A 17,009-nucleotide genomic window follows, 5' to 3' on the forward strand; every position below is an offset into this window, starting at 1 on the left:
CCGCGAATGATTATTCCCTTTAAATTGTTTTTTTTATTTTACTAATTTTAAAAAAAAGTGATCATGAGCCAGATATTAAGTTCCTTGCAAAAGCTGGACTATTTGAATAGTATTCTTGGCAATGTTGGTGCTGCCTTCATTCGTTGCAGCAGAATTATGGATTCTTAGATTTCTTTCTTCCTAATGAAGTAGATTAATGAGAACAAATAATGTTTAATGCATATGTTCATGAGCCAGATAAACAAGGTGAAACCTAAGAAAAAACTTGAACGTGGTAAATAAGCTCTCATGAAAAAACAAATGACTATAATCTTTTATTTGATTGTTAGAACAAATAAAATTTTACCAAATTTTTCTACATGCCTTTGTTTCCCATAAAAGTTTATTGGATCACGCGTTTTAAGATCAAGAGCATGCCCATATTAAAACCTATAAAATGTTGTTTTTGAATTTTCATTATCTTACTAGTTATTTTCAAATTTTTTTAATTAGGCTTTAAGATTTTATTTAGTTTATGCCTACTTAACGAGGTTGGTTGCAACCACTATGAAATTTAAGAGATAAGACTACTCTAAGATGAATATATTTCAATTGAGAGTAGCTGTCCCTAGCTTCAATAAAGATTTATACATTAAAGAATTCTTTAAATGGATTGAAGAATGTGATAGGCTTAGGGAAAAAACGAGTATCATAGAAGAAAAGATGTGAAACTAGTCGTATATAAGCTAAAAGGTAGAGATTTTTCCTCGTGGAAGCATCAAATGGATATGCATTTAAGAATGGTAGACAACCTCTTACATTATGAGCAAAGATGTGATATATCTTGCATGAAAAATCCATTCTTTCTAAATACAAATAATACATGTTTCAATAATATGAGGACTATTCGTAAGGATATAGATATGTTAATAAGTATATTGCTAAGTTTCAAAGATTAGTAAAATATAACCACTTGTAAAAAATAAAAGGTCTACAAGTTTAGAGATTTTTTTTATGAGGGGTTAAGGGAAATAATTTGGGATAAGATCAAATTATATATGTAGTTTATGCTCATATAGACGAGACGAGGAATATAACATTAAATGTTAAGATGGTATGGAAAGAAAAGGCTAACAATAGTAGTGTATTTGATCATTTCAATAAGCCATATAATAAGATGAGTATATTCAATTATGCTAACAAGAGATAAGTAGCTCAAACATTGCAACAACCTTCTACTAAATAAGATATTGTTAAATATAATAGAGCATTAGGAAGACTAGTTGAAATGAACAAGTTAAGTAATCTATATGTCAAACTAATTGAGGGTAAGTGATTTAAATATAATTAAAGAGCTAGAGCATCGTTCTAGTAATTATAAGAAACAAAAAAGCTTCTGAGAAAGGGGTAGAATCAAAATATCCTAACTCTTTTAATAGTACCATCTTTATTAGAATGATATTAGTTAGCGTATTTGTATGGATAGTCACACCATCAATAAAATAATAATAGATTAAAAGTTTCAAGTTTCATAATTGGATGACATGCTAAATCAGTTATATGGAGCAACAGTTTTTATAAAGATTGATTTATGGAATGGATACAATCATATTCGGATTTGACTTTCAAATAATGGGTTATATAAGTGGTTGGTTATGACATTCGAATTATCTAGCATGTCGAGCACTTATATACTATTGATGGATCAAGTTTTATGTTCCCTTATTAATAATTTATGATAGTTTATTTTAAAGATCTAAAATTAACCATTTGGGATATATGAGAAAAGTGCTAGAAGTTTTGTTAGAAAATAAGTTATATGTAAACTTGAGAAAATGCATTTTAAATGTGGTAAGCTATGTTTTAGGCTTTCTGTTAGTGAAAATAATATACAAGTTGAATTTACATATATCAGTGTCAAACATAGTACAATAGGTAAAACACCATTTGAAATTGTGTAAAGAAATGTCCTAGATATGCATTAGATCATATACCAATTCAAAAGGATATTAGTTACAGAATTATTGCCAAAAAGATGGTTATGATGTCCAAGTTATCCATGTTTAAGTGAGATAAAAGAGAGAGCAAACCAATTCTAAGTACAAGTATGTTGTCGATAAACACCAAAGTGCTAAAGTCCTCAAGGAAGAAGATAGGGCTATGGTGTTTCTATATAAAGAGAGATTCTATGTAGAGATGTATAACAAGTTCCAGCATAAGAAGTATGGAACCTATAAAATAATAAGGAAGATCAATGATAATGCTTATAATATTGATATATCAGAGAATATATGTATTTCTACAACGTTTAATGTTTTTAACATTTATTATTATTGGATAATAGTCTTAGAAATTGATTCAACTATTAAATCGTGCTGGAATTTTATTAGGGTGCTCTACAAGCTTTGTTCCTTATAAGAACAATTGGCTCATGCTTTCTAAGTTTGAGAACATGCCTAATTTTGACCCAAAATGTTGCCTTTGATTTTTATTTTTTTTAGTTACTTTTTTTTATTCCTTTCTTAATTAGGCTTCATAATTTTACAAATTTAAATTTATTTAACTAGTTCAATTCTAGCCATTATTTAAATAGTTTTTATGTAATTTTTCAGAGAAAATTATTATTATTGAATGCATAACTTATTAAGACAATTTTTTCTTCGTGGTTTAGGGTTGTAACTTATGGTATGAGATATCCTAATTTTTTTATATTTCCCTTGGTGTTATGTCAAGTTCGCTCTTCGCATCTCTCACATTGACTAACATCATAAATAAATAAAAAGGAAGTTTACCTCATTAACTATCAATTAGTCCATTAAAATCACAGTAAAATAAATTTTGAATTTATTAAATTGTGATTGTATTTAGTTACACATTAAGACATTTAATACTATATGTACATGAAACAACAATGCATTTGTTTTTCTAATAAAAATCAAATAAATCATAGAAGGAACGAAACGAATTTTTATGCACAAACTTCTTTATCCATTAGAATGTAGAATACAATTAGGGACTACCTTGTTGCTTTCATACAAAAATTAGAGAATTTGTTGCCTAAGTTTTCTAGAAAACATACATGTGCAATTAGAGGTGACTTTTTTTCCTCATCACCAGTATTGCATATAACACAAATTAGATCCATATATGATCCTGCCAATTTTGATCTGCCTTTTCTTGATTAGTGGTTGATGAATCAGTCTTTTTGACTCAATATTTTTATGTTTTGAAAAAGCTTAAACCCAATATATACTTGGGTTTAGCCATGAGCTGAGCCCAAGACACCATGCACTAGGAATTGAGCTCAAAACACCGTGGGTCTGATAAACTGTCAGACTATCTCCTCTAGGTTTGGCTATATACCAAACTCAATTGGTCTTAGAGATTCATGTCAAGAACATATGGTTCTATCTTAAGATTATTGACATAACCTATTTATATTAGGAATAATTATCTCTTTACACTTGTAGGTGAATGAAAGGTCTCCTAATGGCATCCTATATATTCATCTCATTAATGATATGTAAATGATTTTTATCCTTCATTAATGATGTTTAGAGAAAATAACATTTCAATCTCTCCACTCCATCAAAACAACAAGGTTTAAGGAGTATAAGTATCCCCCTATACCACTTGGATAAAAGATTCACAATTTGTTCATTCTTAACACTTTCAGCATATATATATATTTTCATAATCTATCTTTCTAAAATCTCAATGCATTTTCTCTCCCTACAAAATTACTGACTTAAGCATCTACGAGTCCCCACTTCCATCAAAAGGGACCTTTTACAAATACCAGTTGTCTTAACTTATCAGGCACCACCAGCTACCAACAACCCGAATTTTTCATATCAAGCCACCAGATACCTTGACTGAGAAAAATTGATAACACTGTTTGAACTAAGAACTTAACCGATTATCCAACACATCAACCTTATTTTTAAATATCTTGAATTTGAGTAATCTTCAGTAATTAATACTTAATATGTCTATAGACTAGAATGGCTAACCAGAATGAAGTTGCGCCTATGATACGGTTACTATTGCAATTAATTCTTCCTTTTCTTGTATTGGGTAACTTAGTTACAAGAATCCTCATGCATTGTATCATTGAGAACTCAAACAAAGAACCTAGCGCAAGGAACATCCAGTTCTGATGTGCTCGGAACAAAACATGATATCCTTAAAACTGTCATCGGGAAAAAAAAAAGGTTTCTTCCTAACCAAACATTTGAATAATAATGCGAAATAAGAAAATGTCAAGTTGAAAAGGAGTCTTTTTGTTTACAATGTGCGCAAGATCAAGATTTGTTAAAAGGATCTGGCCATCATGATGATTCCTTTGCTCTTTTTCATTGTTTGTTGTCGGAAGCCGTACGTATTTGTTACCATACTTGGTCAAAATGACAACATTGAAGGCCGTAATTTCTCTTGAACTCAAACACTTATCTTCTAGATTAGGCATTCGGAATTCCAATCCCCAAATAATTATTGCCTACCCAACAAAAGCCTAGAACTCGCAATGATCACTAAACACGATAATTTCCTTCCCAACATGTACTTGGAAAAGATTTTAATGTCTCAATTAATGTATATTCATGAACAATTACTAAGCACGACAACATCGTTTTTTACACTCAAGTGGTTCGAATGAAATCCACACACATGTAATTCATGAATTAACTGTACTCATCATTGAGGGAGAGAAAAAAAAAGTTGACTTATCTTAACCTTAAAATTTGCCAGAATTATAAGATATTTTTTTATTTTTTTTATTGGTAATTTCGAGTGAGCTTTCACACAAAATTAAAAGCAAGTCCATCTTTGTAATCTTATAAAAATATAAACTATCCATGATGAAAATAAATTCGGGGATTTTTTATATATAAATTTATTTATGATTTGTAATATTCGCAAAACCATTTATAGCTTAAGGGCCAAATTACAATATACCTAGATCAGCTAGACAAGCAAAAGCCGTGAGCTTCAAGAAATCGAGTTGTTTTTTTAGGCAGACGACTAATAACTTGTACACATACCCACCAGAATTTCAGGCTCAGAAAGTTAATAAATGCTTAATATTATATAGAAGAAAGGAAGACAAAAAGCTAAAGAAAAAACAAAAGAAAGCTGGGACCGCACTCAATGCCCTTATAGTGACGCCATCTAACAACACAAACAAGCTAGAGCTTACCCTCTACGATTCAAGAAGAGAATTCTTGCCCTATAAATCCCCTCCTCGTTTGCCTCTCTTCCCTTGCTGTTCCAGTCCTTGATATTACTCCTCGTTCTTTATTTTTATTTTACTTTAATTAGCCTTTACATGGCAGAAGAGTTCCAGGAATCGGAGGTGATCTTCTCCGACCATGAGCATGGGTGCAAGAAGTACTTCAATTATCAAGAAATGGGCGTGTTTAGCAATAACAACAAGAAGGTAAAGAAGAAGAAGCAGAAGCAATCCAGTTCCGTCCCGGTTAGTATTCCTAACAGAGTGTTTCAACTCTCGGACAACGATGATGTTGAGGAAGATTATGGTGGAAGGGATCTTGTTCCTCCGCATATTATGGTGGAGAGAAGAATTGCTGGCAAAATGGCATTCTCTGTTTGCACTGGAAATGGAAGGACGTTGAAGGGGAGAGATTTGAGCGAAGTTAGGAATTCAATTCTTAGAATGACAGGGTTTTTGGAAACATGACAGGTTATATTTTGTGGTCACTCGATTAGGATTTGGTGAATAGTAATTAATTAGATTAGAAGGAAAATAATCTCCTTTCTATTAATGTTTTTAGTGTTTTGGGATTAATTAATCGTATTCATTGTAACTAAAGAATAAACAAAAGGAAATTTGGGAAATGGAAAGTAAATTATCCAATTCTTCATCATCATGTCTGTTTCTTTGCTTAAAGGGCGACATTTATGTGTCTGCTGTCTTTTCAAATTTATGTCGTTGCCTTGAAGGTTTGTTTTATCATATGTAATAGTGCAGCTTACAGCTAGCTATGTGCTGATTCTGGTTTTTTGCTGTATATGATGTGAAAGGCGGTGCACATTGTGCCATTACAGAGCAACACTGTTGGCAGTTTGAGCAGCTGGTTTTTAAGAGACCCCAGAGACGGTGGTGAGGAATATGGTTTGGACTTTGGCTTCTTCTTCTTCTTCTTCTTCTTCTTCTTATGCTATATATATATATATATCCCTGAGGAATTCCGACTTTTGGGTCATAAAAACTGAGAAAAAATAGTGCCAAATGATATATTAGGAACCAGCTAATACATTTTTGCTCAACACATACACAGAATTAAGGATTTGATTGATTAGGCTACTCGAAGGCCATCCCAACAACATTGGTGGTTGAATTTGGACATGTGCCTAGCTAGCTATATCATGTGTTAAGTATATATGGAATTGTGGGATTAAGAAAATTTATTGCAGAAATTCTCAATCTATTCACAGTAACCCGAGGGATTAAATTAAGCTAGTTCCCCCCAAGTCAACTGATAGGTTGAGGATCTTCTGATTCTCTAACCATGTGGTGCCACAGGACTTATTTAAATGATCAAATTAACTGGATAAAAGCTCTAAAATAATGGCAGAATGCAGCCATTAGGAGTATTGACTATGACTTGTGATGAACTCACTCGCTCAAAACTGGTGCCAAAAGCTAATCAGAATCGACCACAGACAGACTTTTGGGTCCGAACCCATCTGGATTTCCTATCGTATACGAAGAGTCTTAAAGAGAATACAGTTGATGCATTAGAATGATGCATAAATTAACTATTTTGGTCAATGAGCTCGAATTCTCTAATATTTAATAGAGAAAAAAACCAAAATTTGATTGTTAATTATTCGGTGTTCATAATAGAACTTCTGTATGTAAGCGCAAGTCGCCATCTTAAATGACGCCAAGTGTCTGTTCACACAAGCCATTTTCGTTGGGCATGTGCCCTTGCCATCCATGGTTAATGTATTTTCCTTATTTTATGAGTGTAAAATGTGAATCCTACGCTGATATTATATTCTATCTGTCATCTGTGTTGTTGGGTAGCGTGCTTTGTATAAATCTGAAACCAAATTCTCGTTAGGCTTTTTTTTCTATTTAAAAAAAAAAGCAAATAAGGAAAAAAATAATATAATAGCTCTCCCTTGAGCCCTCCCCCCCTTCTATATATATATATATATATATTATTTGATCGGGACTCGCGGCATATGCCCCAGTGTTAACCAGATATTAATTAATTTCAGGCCAATAAATTGCAATTTCCTTTCTCTTTTTTTTTTTTACTTTTTGATAAAGAGTATAATTAATTAACAATTGACAATTTTTTGAGCAGCTCAATAATATAATTAAATCCCAATTGGAAGAGTGTATATCTACTCTAATTTCTTGATAGTGTTTAAATGAGACACTATTAGGTGTCTCTGTCTGTCGGTACCGTCTATCATTCTCTGGTTAGGTTCCTTTTCTTTTATATATATATATATATATATATATATATATATATATATATATATATTATGGTTAATCCGAGCGAGAAAAAACAAATAATTTTAAAATTGAAGTCTGGTAGGAGAAAAAAATATAGTGGGGAGTGATTTTTAAAATAATTTTTTGTTTAAAAATATATTAAGATAAATTAATTTTAATTTTGTTAACATCAACATATTAAATTATCAAAAGTATATTAAAAAAAAATCACTTTAATAATCTTTCAAGTTAAAAACACCCACAAAATTTGCTAGATGAAGATTGAAAAGCAACAAGCTGGAATCAGTCCCCAACTCCCACGTGTGGATTAAAGCTCCTTGTACACTAAAACCTACAGATATTTTAATAATTGATCCTTAAACGAGAAGAAAACAAGACTCTTGACACCGAAGCCACGTGTGAGCACGAGGCATAATGAATTAGGTCACCGACGTGTTTGCAGAATCATTAACTTGTCAAAAAAAGACCAGACATTGTCAGCTATTAACCTCCAACGTGGACAACATCATAGCCAGATATTCTTAAAAAAACAAAAATACCTTTTTTTTTTATCCACATGGATACTGATAATTGGTAGTTGGTTTACTGTATCTATTTATTTCTTTTTTCTATGTTTATTGCTATCTTTTTTTTTCTTGTCGGTATGATCTATTAATTTCTTCTATCCTTTGATCAAATGTGCTGTTCATTAATGTTGTTGTCGATATTATTATTTATCAGGTAAATATTTAATTTTATTACTGGAAAAGAAAGTGGATAATATAATAAGTAGGAGATTAATATATATATGTTTATTGTAAGTACTGAATGAAAGCTTGTTAGGGTGCAAATGGATATGAATATTGACTGCAATCTTTGTTAGTATATTTCCACTCGTTTAAATTGTCAAATCTAACGAGGCCGTGAACTTTAGTTTCTTGGTAAGAATGGGAACATAACTACGCAAACTGGTTTATTTGTTTGTGTAACGGAAAGAAAAGTAGATAAAGACCTTTTTTAAAAGAAATAATTATTCTCTTATATGTAGTTATGTCACGTGTAGAAGTTCGAAAATATGTCTCCCTATTTGATTTTCATGTAGGCTTGCATTAGGTCACGGGTTAATTTTTTTTAATAAAAAATATAAAATCCAAGAGTATTTAGTCTATTTACAAAGAAACATATAAGAGTTTGAATTATGATGTAGTAGCCGGATCAAAAAAATATTAGATATGGATTTGCAGCTAAACCCAATATTTTTAGGTTTGGCGTTGCAGCTAGACCAAAACTTGGATTGGATTAGGCTATAAAACTAAAGGGACTCAAGTCTATGCTCCAACACCTCTCAAGCAACTTAGATCAAGTCCAATGTACCTGGCCGTGGCAAGGGGCCAAGTTTAGGGTATGTGAACTTGTTGCAGAACCTTGGCGCAAGTCAAAAAAGACCTGGTGGGCAGGTTTGCAAACCCTAGGCGCACGGTTTTGCAGCCCACTCGTGCTGGTCTGCATCCACTGCTCTGGTATGCAACATTTGCGTGCAGGTTTGCAAACCTTGGGGCGCGGGCATGCAGACCCGCTCGCCTGTGTCTCCAACCAAGCACGCGGGCCAGTCCCTATCACTCAAGGTTGGGCAGACCCGGCACCAGGTGTCTACAACCCAAGGTCGCGGCCAGGTGCGTGGGTCTGACCTGACAGCCCAAACATCAAGTGTTTGTATCCAAGTTCTTATATTTTTCATCTTTTTTTTAAAAAAAAAAATATGGTTTTTCTTCAATGGCAATAATATTTTTTTAAAAAAATTGTTTTTACTAATGATGATAACAATAACAATAACAATAATAATATTAATTCTTAATTTTACCCTACAAATCAAATCTACTTTTCCTTTTTAATATTTATAATATTTTCTACAAATTTATTAATTATTATATGAATAATATTAATTATAATCAACATTATAATATTTATAATAAAAATAACAATAATATTAATTATAATAAAAAATCATAATATTTATATCACAATAATAATATTCTTAATATTAATACTTTTAATTATAATAAAGATAATAATATTTAGAATACAAATAATAATATTTATCAATATAATAATAATATTAAACTTCTCTGGCCAAAGTTTTTATAGTAATATTTTTTTTAAAAAAAATGTTAACTATTAACAACAACAACAACAACAACAACAATTGTTATATATATATATATATAATTTTTCTTATCTGTAGGGTCTGCAGACCCAGCCACAAGGGTTTTCAATCCCTAGGGGGTCTACAGACCTAGGTGCAGGTTAGAAGAGTGCAATCCATAGTGAAATCATTCACAGTCCACTGTAATTCACTCTACAGTTCCAAACAGTACAATCCACAGTAAAAACACTCATAGTCCATAGTAATTCAGTCTATAGTAAAACACTGATCCCTTTTAGTTATAGTTAATTAAAAAACATTAATGAAGTGTTTGGCTTGAAATGTCAGTGGTGTTCTTTAGTGAAAGGTAGATTTCGATCTCGAGCTTGGAATTTTCTTGTTTTGGCAGAGCATGAAGTGTTTGGCTTATAAAAAATGATATGGTTTTTAACAAGGTATAGTTGGTTAGGATTCTAATTTCTCTTTAATCTTGCATAGACTATCAGTTGAGCTAAAGTATAGTGAACTTAATTTTAGCTACACTAGTAACAACCTCATTCATAGTGTAGACAATTTTCAGATGTGAACAAATACACATCACTAATTTGATTACTTTTTTCTATTATGTTTCTTTTTATTTCCTCTTATCTCATATGTAACACAGTCATTTCATTTTCCTGTAATCAATCATTTAACTTTTCATGTATTATTTTCTATTGATTAATACACTCAATTATTATTATTATTATTATTATTATATAACTAATTTAAGTAAATGAACTATGAACTATATGATATCATGAAATGGTGGAATTATAGGATGTTGGTGGCTGGAAACATTACAAAGTGGTGAAGATGCTAAGAGTCTCGTTTGATATTATGATAGCTTTTACTTTTACCCTAACCACTTTTTCTAGTTTCATTAATTGATTACTTAATCTGCTATGTGGTTTTTCACTGGACCCTATATATTAGTTGTTTCAAGCATAAGCTTTGCACAAGCTAAAATAACATCTTTTTTCATTTATAACACCTACTTTTTATTTATTACCATTACAAACCCTATTGAAATTTGACAAAAATAACCTTATCTCCTCCAAATCTTACATTTAAGATTGACAATTTCAAGTCTAACACAATTTGCCTTCTAACATATTCATAGGATCGATTCACAACATTGAGGTCCTAATTCACCCTTTCAAAACACAAGACCTTGTTGTTATCTACAAAAACCATGGCGTCGCAAGGGGAGATCAGAGAAATCAAGTGTTTGGTTGACATAATTTGCTTATACATCATCTTTACTTGAAGATCTTGGTAAGTTCTTTGTAGGTCTAACTTCTTGTTAGCTCTTTTAATTTTTTTCTTGTTAATTACCACGTATCATTTTGAGTTTAGTTGTTTATTACAAAGTTTTGATTTTGCTTGATATTCACTTCAAGATTAGTGTGGTATCGTATGTTAGGGCTTGCGGGCTGGTGTGATTTTGGTGTTTTGTTATAATGTTTTGATTTATTTTTTTTAGAATTTTTATGAATTGATTTAAGCAATTTTTAGGTATTTCTCATTCTTGGTGAGTGTTATGTTACATTTTGCACATGTTATAATCAGAATAAAAAAGTTGATGATGGGATAGGATGGGACCGGCATGAGTGAATTTATCCAAAATTTCAGTTTTAATGGAGAAAAAACAAAAACAAAGATGGTTCATAACTAATGTGGCTTAAAGGTATTGATGAGTTCTTAATTGATGGTTCGTCTATGACTTGAAACAAAGATTTACACATGAATAAATATAGTATTTTGAATTTATTATGGGCTTGTATATACAAATAAATTATTGTGGAAAAAAATCATATAGGTAACCTGACAAGGTTCACCTTTCATGGAAGGCGAAAGGGTTTTCCACAAATCGTATATCATGGTGAAAAATACTTCCAATTAAAATTGGTAAATATCTGAAAAAATTCTCAGAATTTTCTAATTAACTCCTGGTATTTAAATATCAGCTTACTTGTAAGTCTAGTATTCATATCAAAATGTTAACCATTAATTCTTAGGAAAAAAAATTAGGGTTTTGAAATATTATCTAAGTTCTCATGGATTCAATAAATCAGTTATTAAATTCAAAAAATACATACAAAGATATTTTTGAATTTTTGTGTATATAAAAAAATATTAAATCATACCACGTATATTTTTTTATTTTTAATCCACAATTTGATTTTTATTTTTTGAGAGATTTGGTTATATGCACACCAAATAAAACACATTTTTGTATTTTTTGAAATGAAAAAGGTTTTAGAAATTATGCATTTTTTTTTAGATTTTGATGAAAAACGGATATTTTAATACTAAGACAACATCTTACAGTATAAGTTTACAGTCACAATATTAAATAAAATTGCTGAAAAAACATGTGAAGGACCCATAAATAATTTTAAATTGGTTTTTGAAAATTTTTAGATGTATTTTGGAATTTATTTGGAGATTATTTGGAAAAAAACCATTTTTTATTCAATGCAAAATTGTCAAAAATAGGTTCAAGGGTGTGTTTGCCATGTTTGACAAACAACCTCTTAGGCCAAAAATTCTTCAACAAAAAAAGTAACCAACCAAACAAAACCTTAGTACCTGATCGAAAATAAAATCAATCGGGTTAACTTGAAAACACTGGTTTAATCCTGAATCGAATAGAAAACCATGATTTGACCCGAAACTAAAGCAAAACAAACAATTCAACCAAAAACATATCAAAATTAAAAAAAAACCAAAAACATAAATTTTTCTAACAAAAACAAATCAAACGCGATGAACATTCAAATCGAAACCCAGCAAACATAAATCACAAATCAAAAAAGTTTTCATACAATTAAAGGCAAGGTTTTGTTTGTAATCATGCGTAGATAAAAAATCAAGCATTTATTTTCTTCGATTAACACTCAAATGCCATAATTTGATCAAAATATATTTGGTTAATCGAAAAAACCCTGAAATCTAAATGCATGAATAAATGTTATTGGTGCGTTTTAACCCTAGATTATTTGCTAAAATGACAAAGTAACATGTATGTGCCAGGAATTAACCCAAAATAGCTTAAAAACAAGAGGGGCAAAGTTCACGCGAAGAACATAAACCCAAAATCTGGACAATTTTTAGAAATTAAAGAACTGATGCCAAAAACTCAATTTTGGCCTTTTATGCCTTTAAACACATTACTTTTAGTCCTCACAAACTACATTATCAATACCAAGCATAGTTAAATCCAAAGAACTAACAAAAAATATCAAATCATTACAAACATGAATTAAATTCCAACTTCATAACTGCAACCTCAATGACAACCAACAAAACATCGAATTTCAATTCATAACTAGAACGTAAATCATGCTCAGAAAAACCAAGAACATACACTAACAAAAATAGAAAAAGGCATCAAACACTCATTGTCAACTTTTAGCAAAATCCAAAACTACTATATTTTATCAAAATTAGTCATAAACATATTGTCTTGACATTCAGTGACATCAACAGCAACTCAAACAAGATTTAAACAATAATTTTTTATATATATTAATCAAAATAAAACTTGAAAACATTATAATACTAAAACAAGTTTAAAAAACATCAAAAGATGTTTAAATATTAATAAAGCATGAATGAACATGTCACATGGACTTCACCTTTGAGTTGTTACATGATTATACCTTTTTCAAGCTTATTGACTATAGGCTGATATTTTTTCTTCTCTTTTCCTTTATTCTTTTCCTTTCACTCCTTTTTTTCCAAAGCTTATTAGACCTTTTATATTAGGCTTTGAACCTTCATAATAGGTTCTATTAACAGAGTATTTTCCCACGTTTTTCCTCTCTCTTTTTTCTCCTCTAATTTTCAGGGGTATTTATTGGGTTTTTCTATGTTTTTTTGGTGGATTCTCTCAAAGATTGACCCCTTAGCACTTTGATCAAAGTGAGAGGGTTCTGGACAAAAGCTAATAGTTGAAAGCTCTTGTACTAGACTGATTTTGCAATGATAGTTTTGGTTTTAAGGGTGCTTGGTGGTTTTGCTAGACTTGGAGGGCAAAAAGCTATTTATGACCTTTCGATCTTGAGAGGAAGGTTTTAAAGCCATTGATAATAACCTTTTTTCTGTTCTTACCCGGGTATCCTCACATCCTTTTAAAGGATGAGACCAGTCTCATTCAGGGTTCGTGGCTGCTCCTCCCAATAAATGCACCTCCTAGGAATCGAACCTGTGTTCTCACCCTTGTAAGGATATAACGGTGCATTAACCGCTAGACCAACACTTCATTGGTATTGATAAGAACCCTTTGAGAAGTTGTAAGTGTGAGCACATGAAAAGAATGGTGGTTTTTGAAAAACAGGTATCACGGTCAAGGATGGCTAGGTTGACCATTTTTTAGGCTTCGTTGGAGCAACTCTAATGTGAAGGTCATCGAAAACCACATGAAGTTAGTAGAAGAGATGCACACCTTTCGTTTGGATCTAGCCTTACTTAATTTAGAGGTCTGTATCTTCATATTCATTCATTCAAAGGTGCTAACCCGATTAACTCTGAATCTAAAAATATATGGAAGCTGATCAGGAACAAGATATTGAAGACTTCTATGAAAGTATTAGGGTGTATACGTCTAATTTAATAGGCATTGGGTTCTAAATAGCGTGTTTGCCAATTAAATGGTAATGGTTATAGCCCATGAGGTGGTCAAAGATGCCACATTTATTTGCCAAAAGATGTTCACTCGATCATCCAAAACTGCCAAGGAATAAGATGAACAATGGGTGAACAACATTTCGTTTAGGTTAAACCATAGAAATTAGGGCTTTTTAATTTTAGATTTGGCCAATTTTAATTGGTCTTTACTCTTCAAATTCCTTTTAATTTCACCTATAATTGTCTCTTAACTTTTAATTGCATGGAATTGCACTCCTGCCAAATACAAATATCAACCTCAGAGATCAGCGCCTTTTACAAATAAGTCTTTGGTTTTTATTTTTTTAATTTTATCTTTAATTGACCACCAAAATTTCAATTCATTTCAATTTGGCTCACGATTTGACCAATTTCTACTCTATAAAATTACATGCCACTTATAGGTTGGTCCTTGATCTAAGGAATCTGCAAGTCCTTAATTGGCTTCCAGACTTTATTTTTTTTTTCACAATAATTTGACCACTTAAAACATCCAAAGTATAATTTCAATCCCCAAACTTCAATTTCTTTCAATCAATACCCAAATTGACTCTAAAAACTGATTTTCCTTACAAACAAGTCCTCAATAAAATTAATTAAGCCTTCTAAAATTCTAATTGAGTCCTTAACCATCCAAATTTGTATTTATTTACCCCAAATAAAAATATTTTCACCAATTAGGCCTTTTGTCAGTCAGAATTAGGTTGCTAATTTTGTTAATCTTATACATTTTGATCCTTTAACTTTTTCACTTGTCATCTTGGTCCTCCACTACCAATATTAGATTATCTTCTAGGCTTTCTTCATGTATATCCTATTATGTGTGTGTGTGTGTGTGTGTGTATTATGTGGTCAAAAATGGGTAACAACAGTAATAATTATAATCTGAATAGTATTCTTGAATGAATAGTCTAGATGGACTAAAAATTGGTAAATTTCTACCTTGCTAGAAAAGTTGTTTTGATGGGAGACTTGAGCAAGTAATCATTACAAGAAGGAAATTTGAATGTGCATATTCATGCAGGTGAGTTATTAAAATTTGTTGTTGTTTAGAGAAAAAAGGAAAATGAATAGAAAAAAAAAGTAAAACAAGAATTTAATTGAAAATGAATGTTAAATTGATGAAAGTAAACTTAAAATAATATCATGTGGGATGAGCATGCAAAGGAAGAATAATGTGGCATACTTGTTGATACAAGAGAGGTCACGAGAGCTATGTAGCAATAGAGAGGTACTACTCGAGCTCTAACAATAGGTAGGTGTCATGCACCTTGTCATTTTCTTCCTTAGTCTGTCATTGTATTATGTTGGAAATACTCTATTATATCATATTTAAATTATGGTTTTTGACATAAATTAGTTTCCTAGTAATGGGACTAATATCTGGTAATGGTATTCATGCCCAATAATGGGTAATGGAATTAGTTTCTAGGTAATAGGATTAATGCCTGATAAGGGGAGAATAAATTAGTTTTCTGATGATGGGACTGGCACCGGTAATAAGCATAAGGGGTTAGTTTTCCTGGTATTAGGAGTAACACCTAGTACTAAGAGATGGGATTAGACTCCCAGAAATGGAATTAATACTCAGTAATAGGAGAAAGAGTTTAGATTGCTCGAAGCGGGAATAATGTTTGGACATAGGCAAAAAAAAAAGGAATCATATGGTGTTGGGTATTATTTGGAAAGATTGAGTTTCATAGAATAAATTTCCAGGAAAATAATGATTTATTAAACTATTGACAAACAAGAAATCTCGATATGGTGAATGAATAATGTAGATGAATAGATGGATTATGTTGATAAATAATTGAGGAATAATTGACAATAACGGGCTATAATTTAAATGCAATATTTTATTTGTTCTATTTGCTTTAGTAATTTGCATGTCATAAGGTTAATTGATATTTATAAATTAACTATGAGTACCTCACAGCCTTGAATAGGATGACAAATATTTATAGGACAACCTTTAATCAAAATTTGTATTAAATATACCTTTTGTTTTGTAATGAGTTATGTATTTAAGTATTAATTATACCAAGATTTATGTCATTTGAACTCAACTTAATCAAGTAAACTTATAATGCCATATTAGTTCTTTTATCGTGTCCTAGATAATTAGTGTGTGATTGTGTTTCTTTTAATTGTTAAAGATTTGAACATTTTATATTGATAATTGTATGCATGTGGTGAACCATAATGAAATATGATGAATGTGATATGTGAAGTTGTGATGAGATGAGTCCAGGATGATTGAAATGTGAATTGGTTGAATATTAAAGTGTAACAAGTCTTTGTCAATAACTTCAGATCTCCCGTATAAAGGAGACTCTGCTAAAATTTTGATAGATATTCAAAGAAAAAAAATCACTATAAAAGTTGTAATATTCATGAGAAATTAAGTAATAATTGCATGTGTTTATGAAGAATGTTATAGTTTGTATCAAAGCCTTGGTATGAGTTCAGGAACTATTATGAAAAATTTTATATGTTGAATTGTTTGACGATGGTTCATATGAGACATGGCACTAGGATAGACCCCTCTTGAGTGAGGATGAGAGATCATGGAGTAGATCTTGAGAAGAGTCAGAAGAGCATCTCTTAGCTGATATTGCCTCTTATGCGCCACCGACTTCCATTTAGAAAAGATGGGATGGATCAGTTGGACTACTAGATGATACCACTTCCAGACAATCTTGG

At 31.1% G+C, this 17,009-nt stretch overlaps 1 protein-coding gene across 1 annotated transcript; it reads left to right on the forward strand.

Moving 5' to 3' along the window:
* The first annotated feature begins 5,129 nt into the window (after positions 1 to 5,129).
* Positions 5,130 to 5,864, forward strand: LOC133703903 (protein S40-1-like). The gene has a single exon (XM_062128642.1). The coding sequence runs from the start codon at positions 5,306 to 5,308 to the stop codon at positions 5,675 to 5,677; it is 372 nt and encodes a 123-aa protein (XP_061984626.1). The 5' UTR covers positions 5,130 to 5,305; the 3' UTR covers positions 5,678 to 5,864.
* Positions 5,865 to 17,009: the final 11,145 nt, after the last annotated feature.

This window comes from Populus nigra, chromosome 9 (genome assembly GCF_951802175.1).
Source record: "Populus nigra chromosome 9, ddPopNigr1.1, whole genome shotgun sequence".
NCBI classification, from domain to species: Eukaryota; Viridiplantae; Streptophyta; class Magnoliopsida; order Malpighiales; family Salicaceae; genus Populus; species Populus nigra.

Excerpts from the sequence above, each read along its gene's own strand:
- LOC133703903 (XM_062128642.1), top strand. The coding sequence starts at position 5,306 with ATGGCAGAAGAGTTCCAGGAATCGGAGGTGATCTTCTCCGACCATGAG.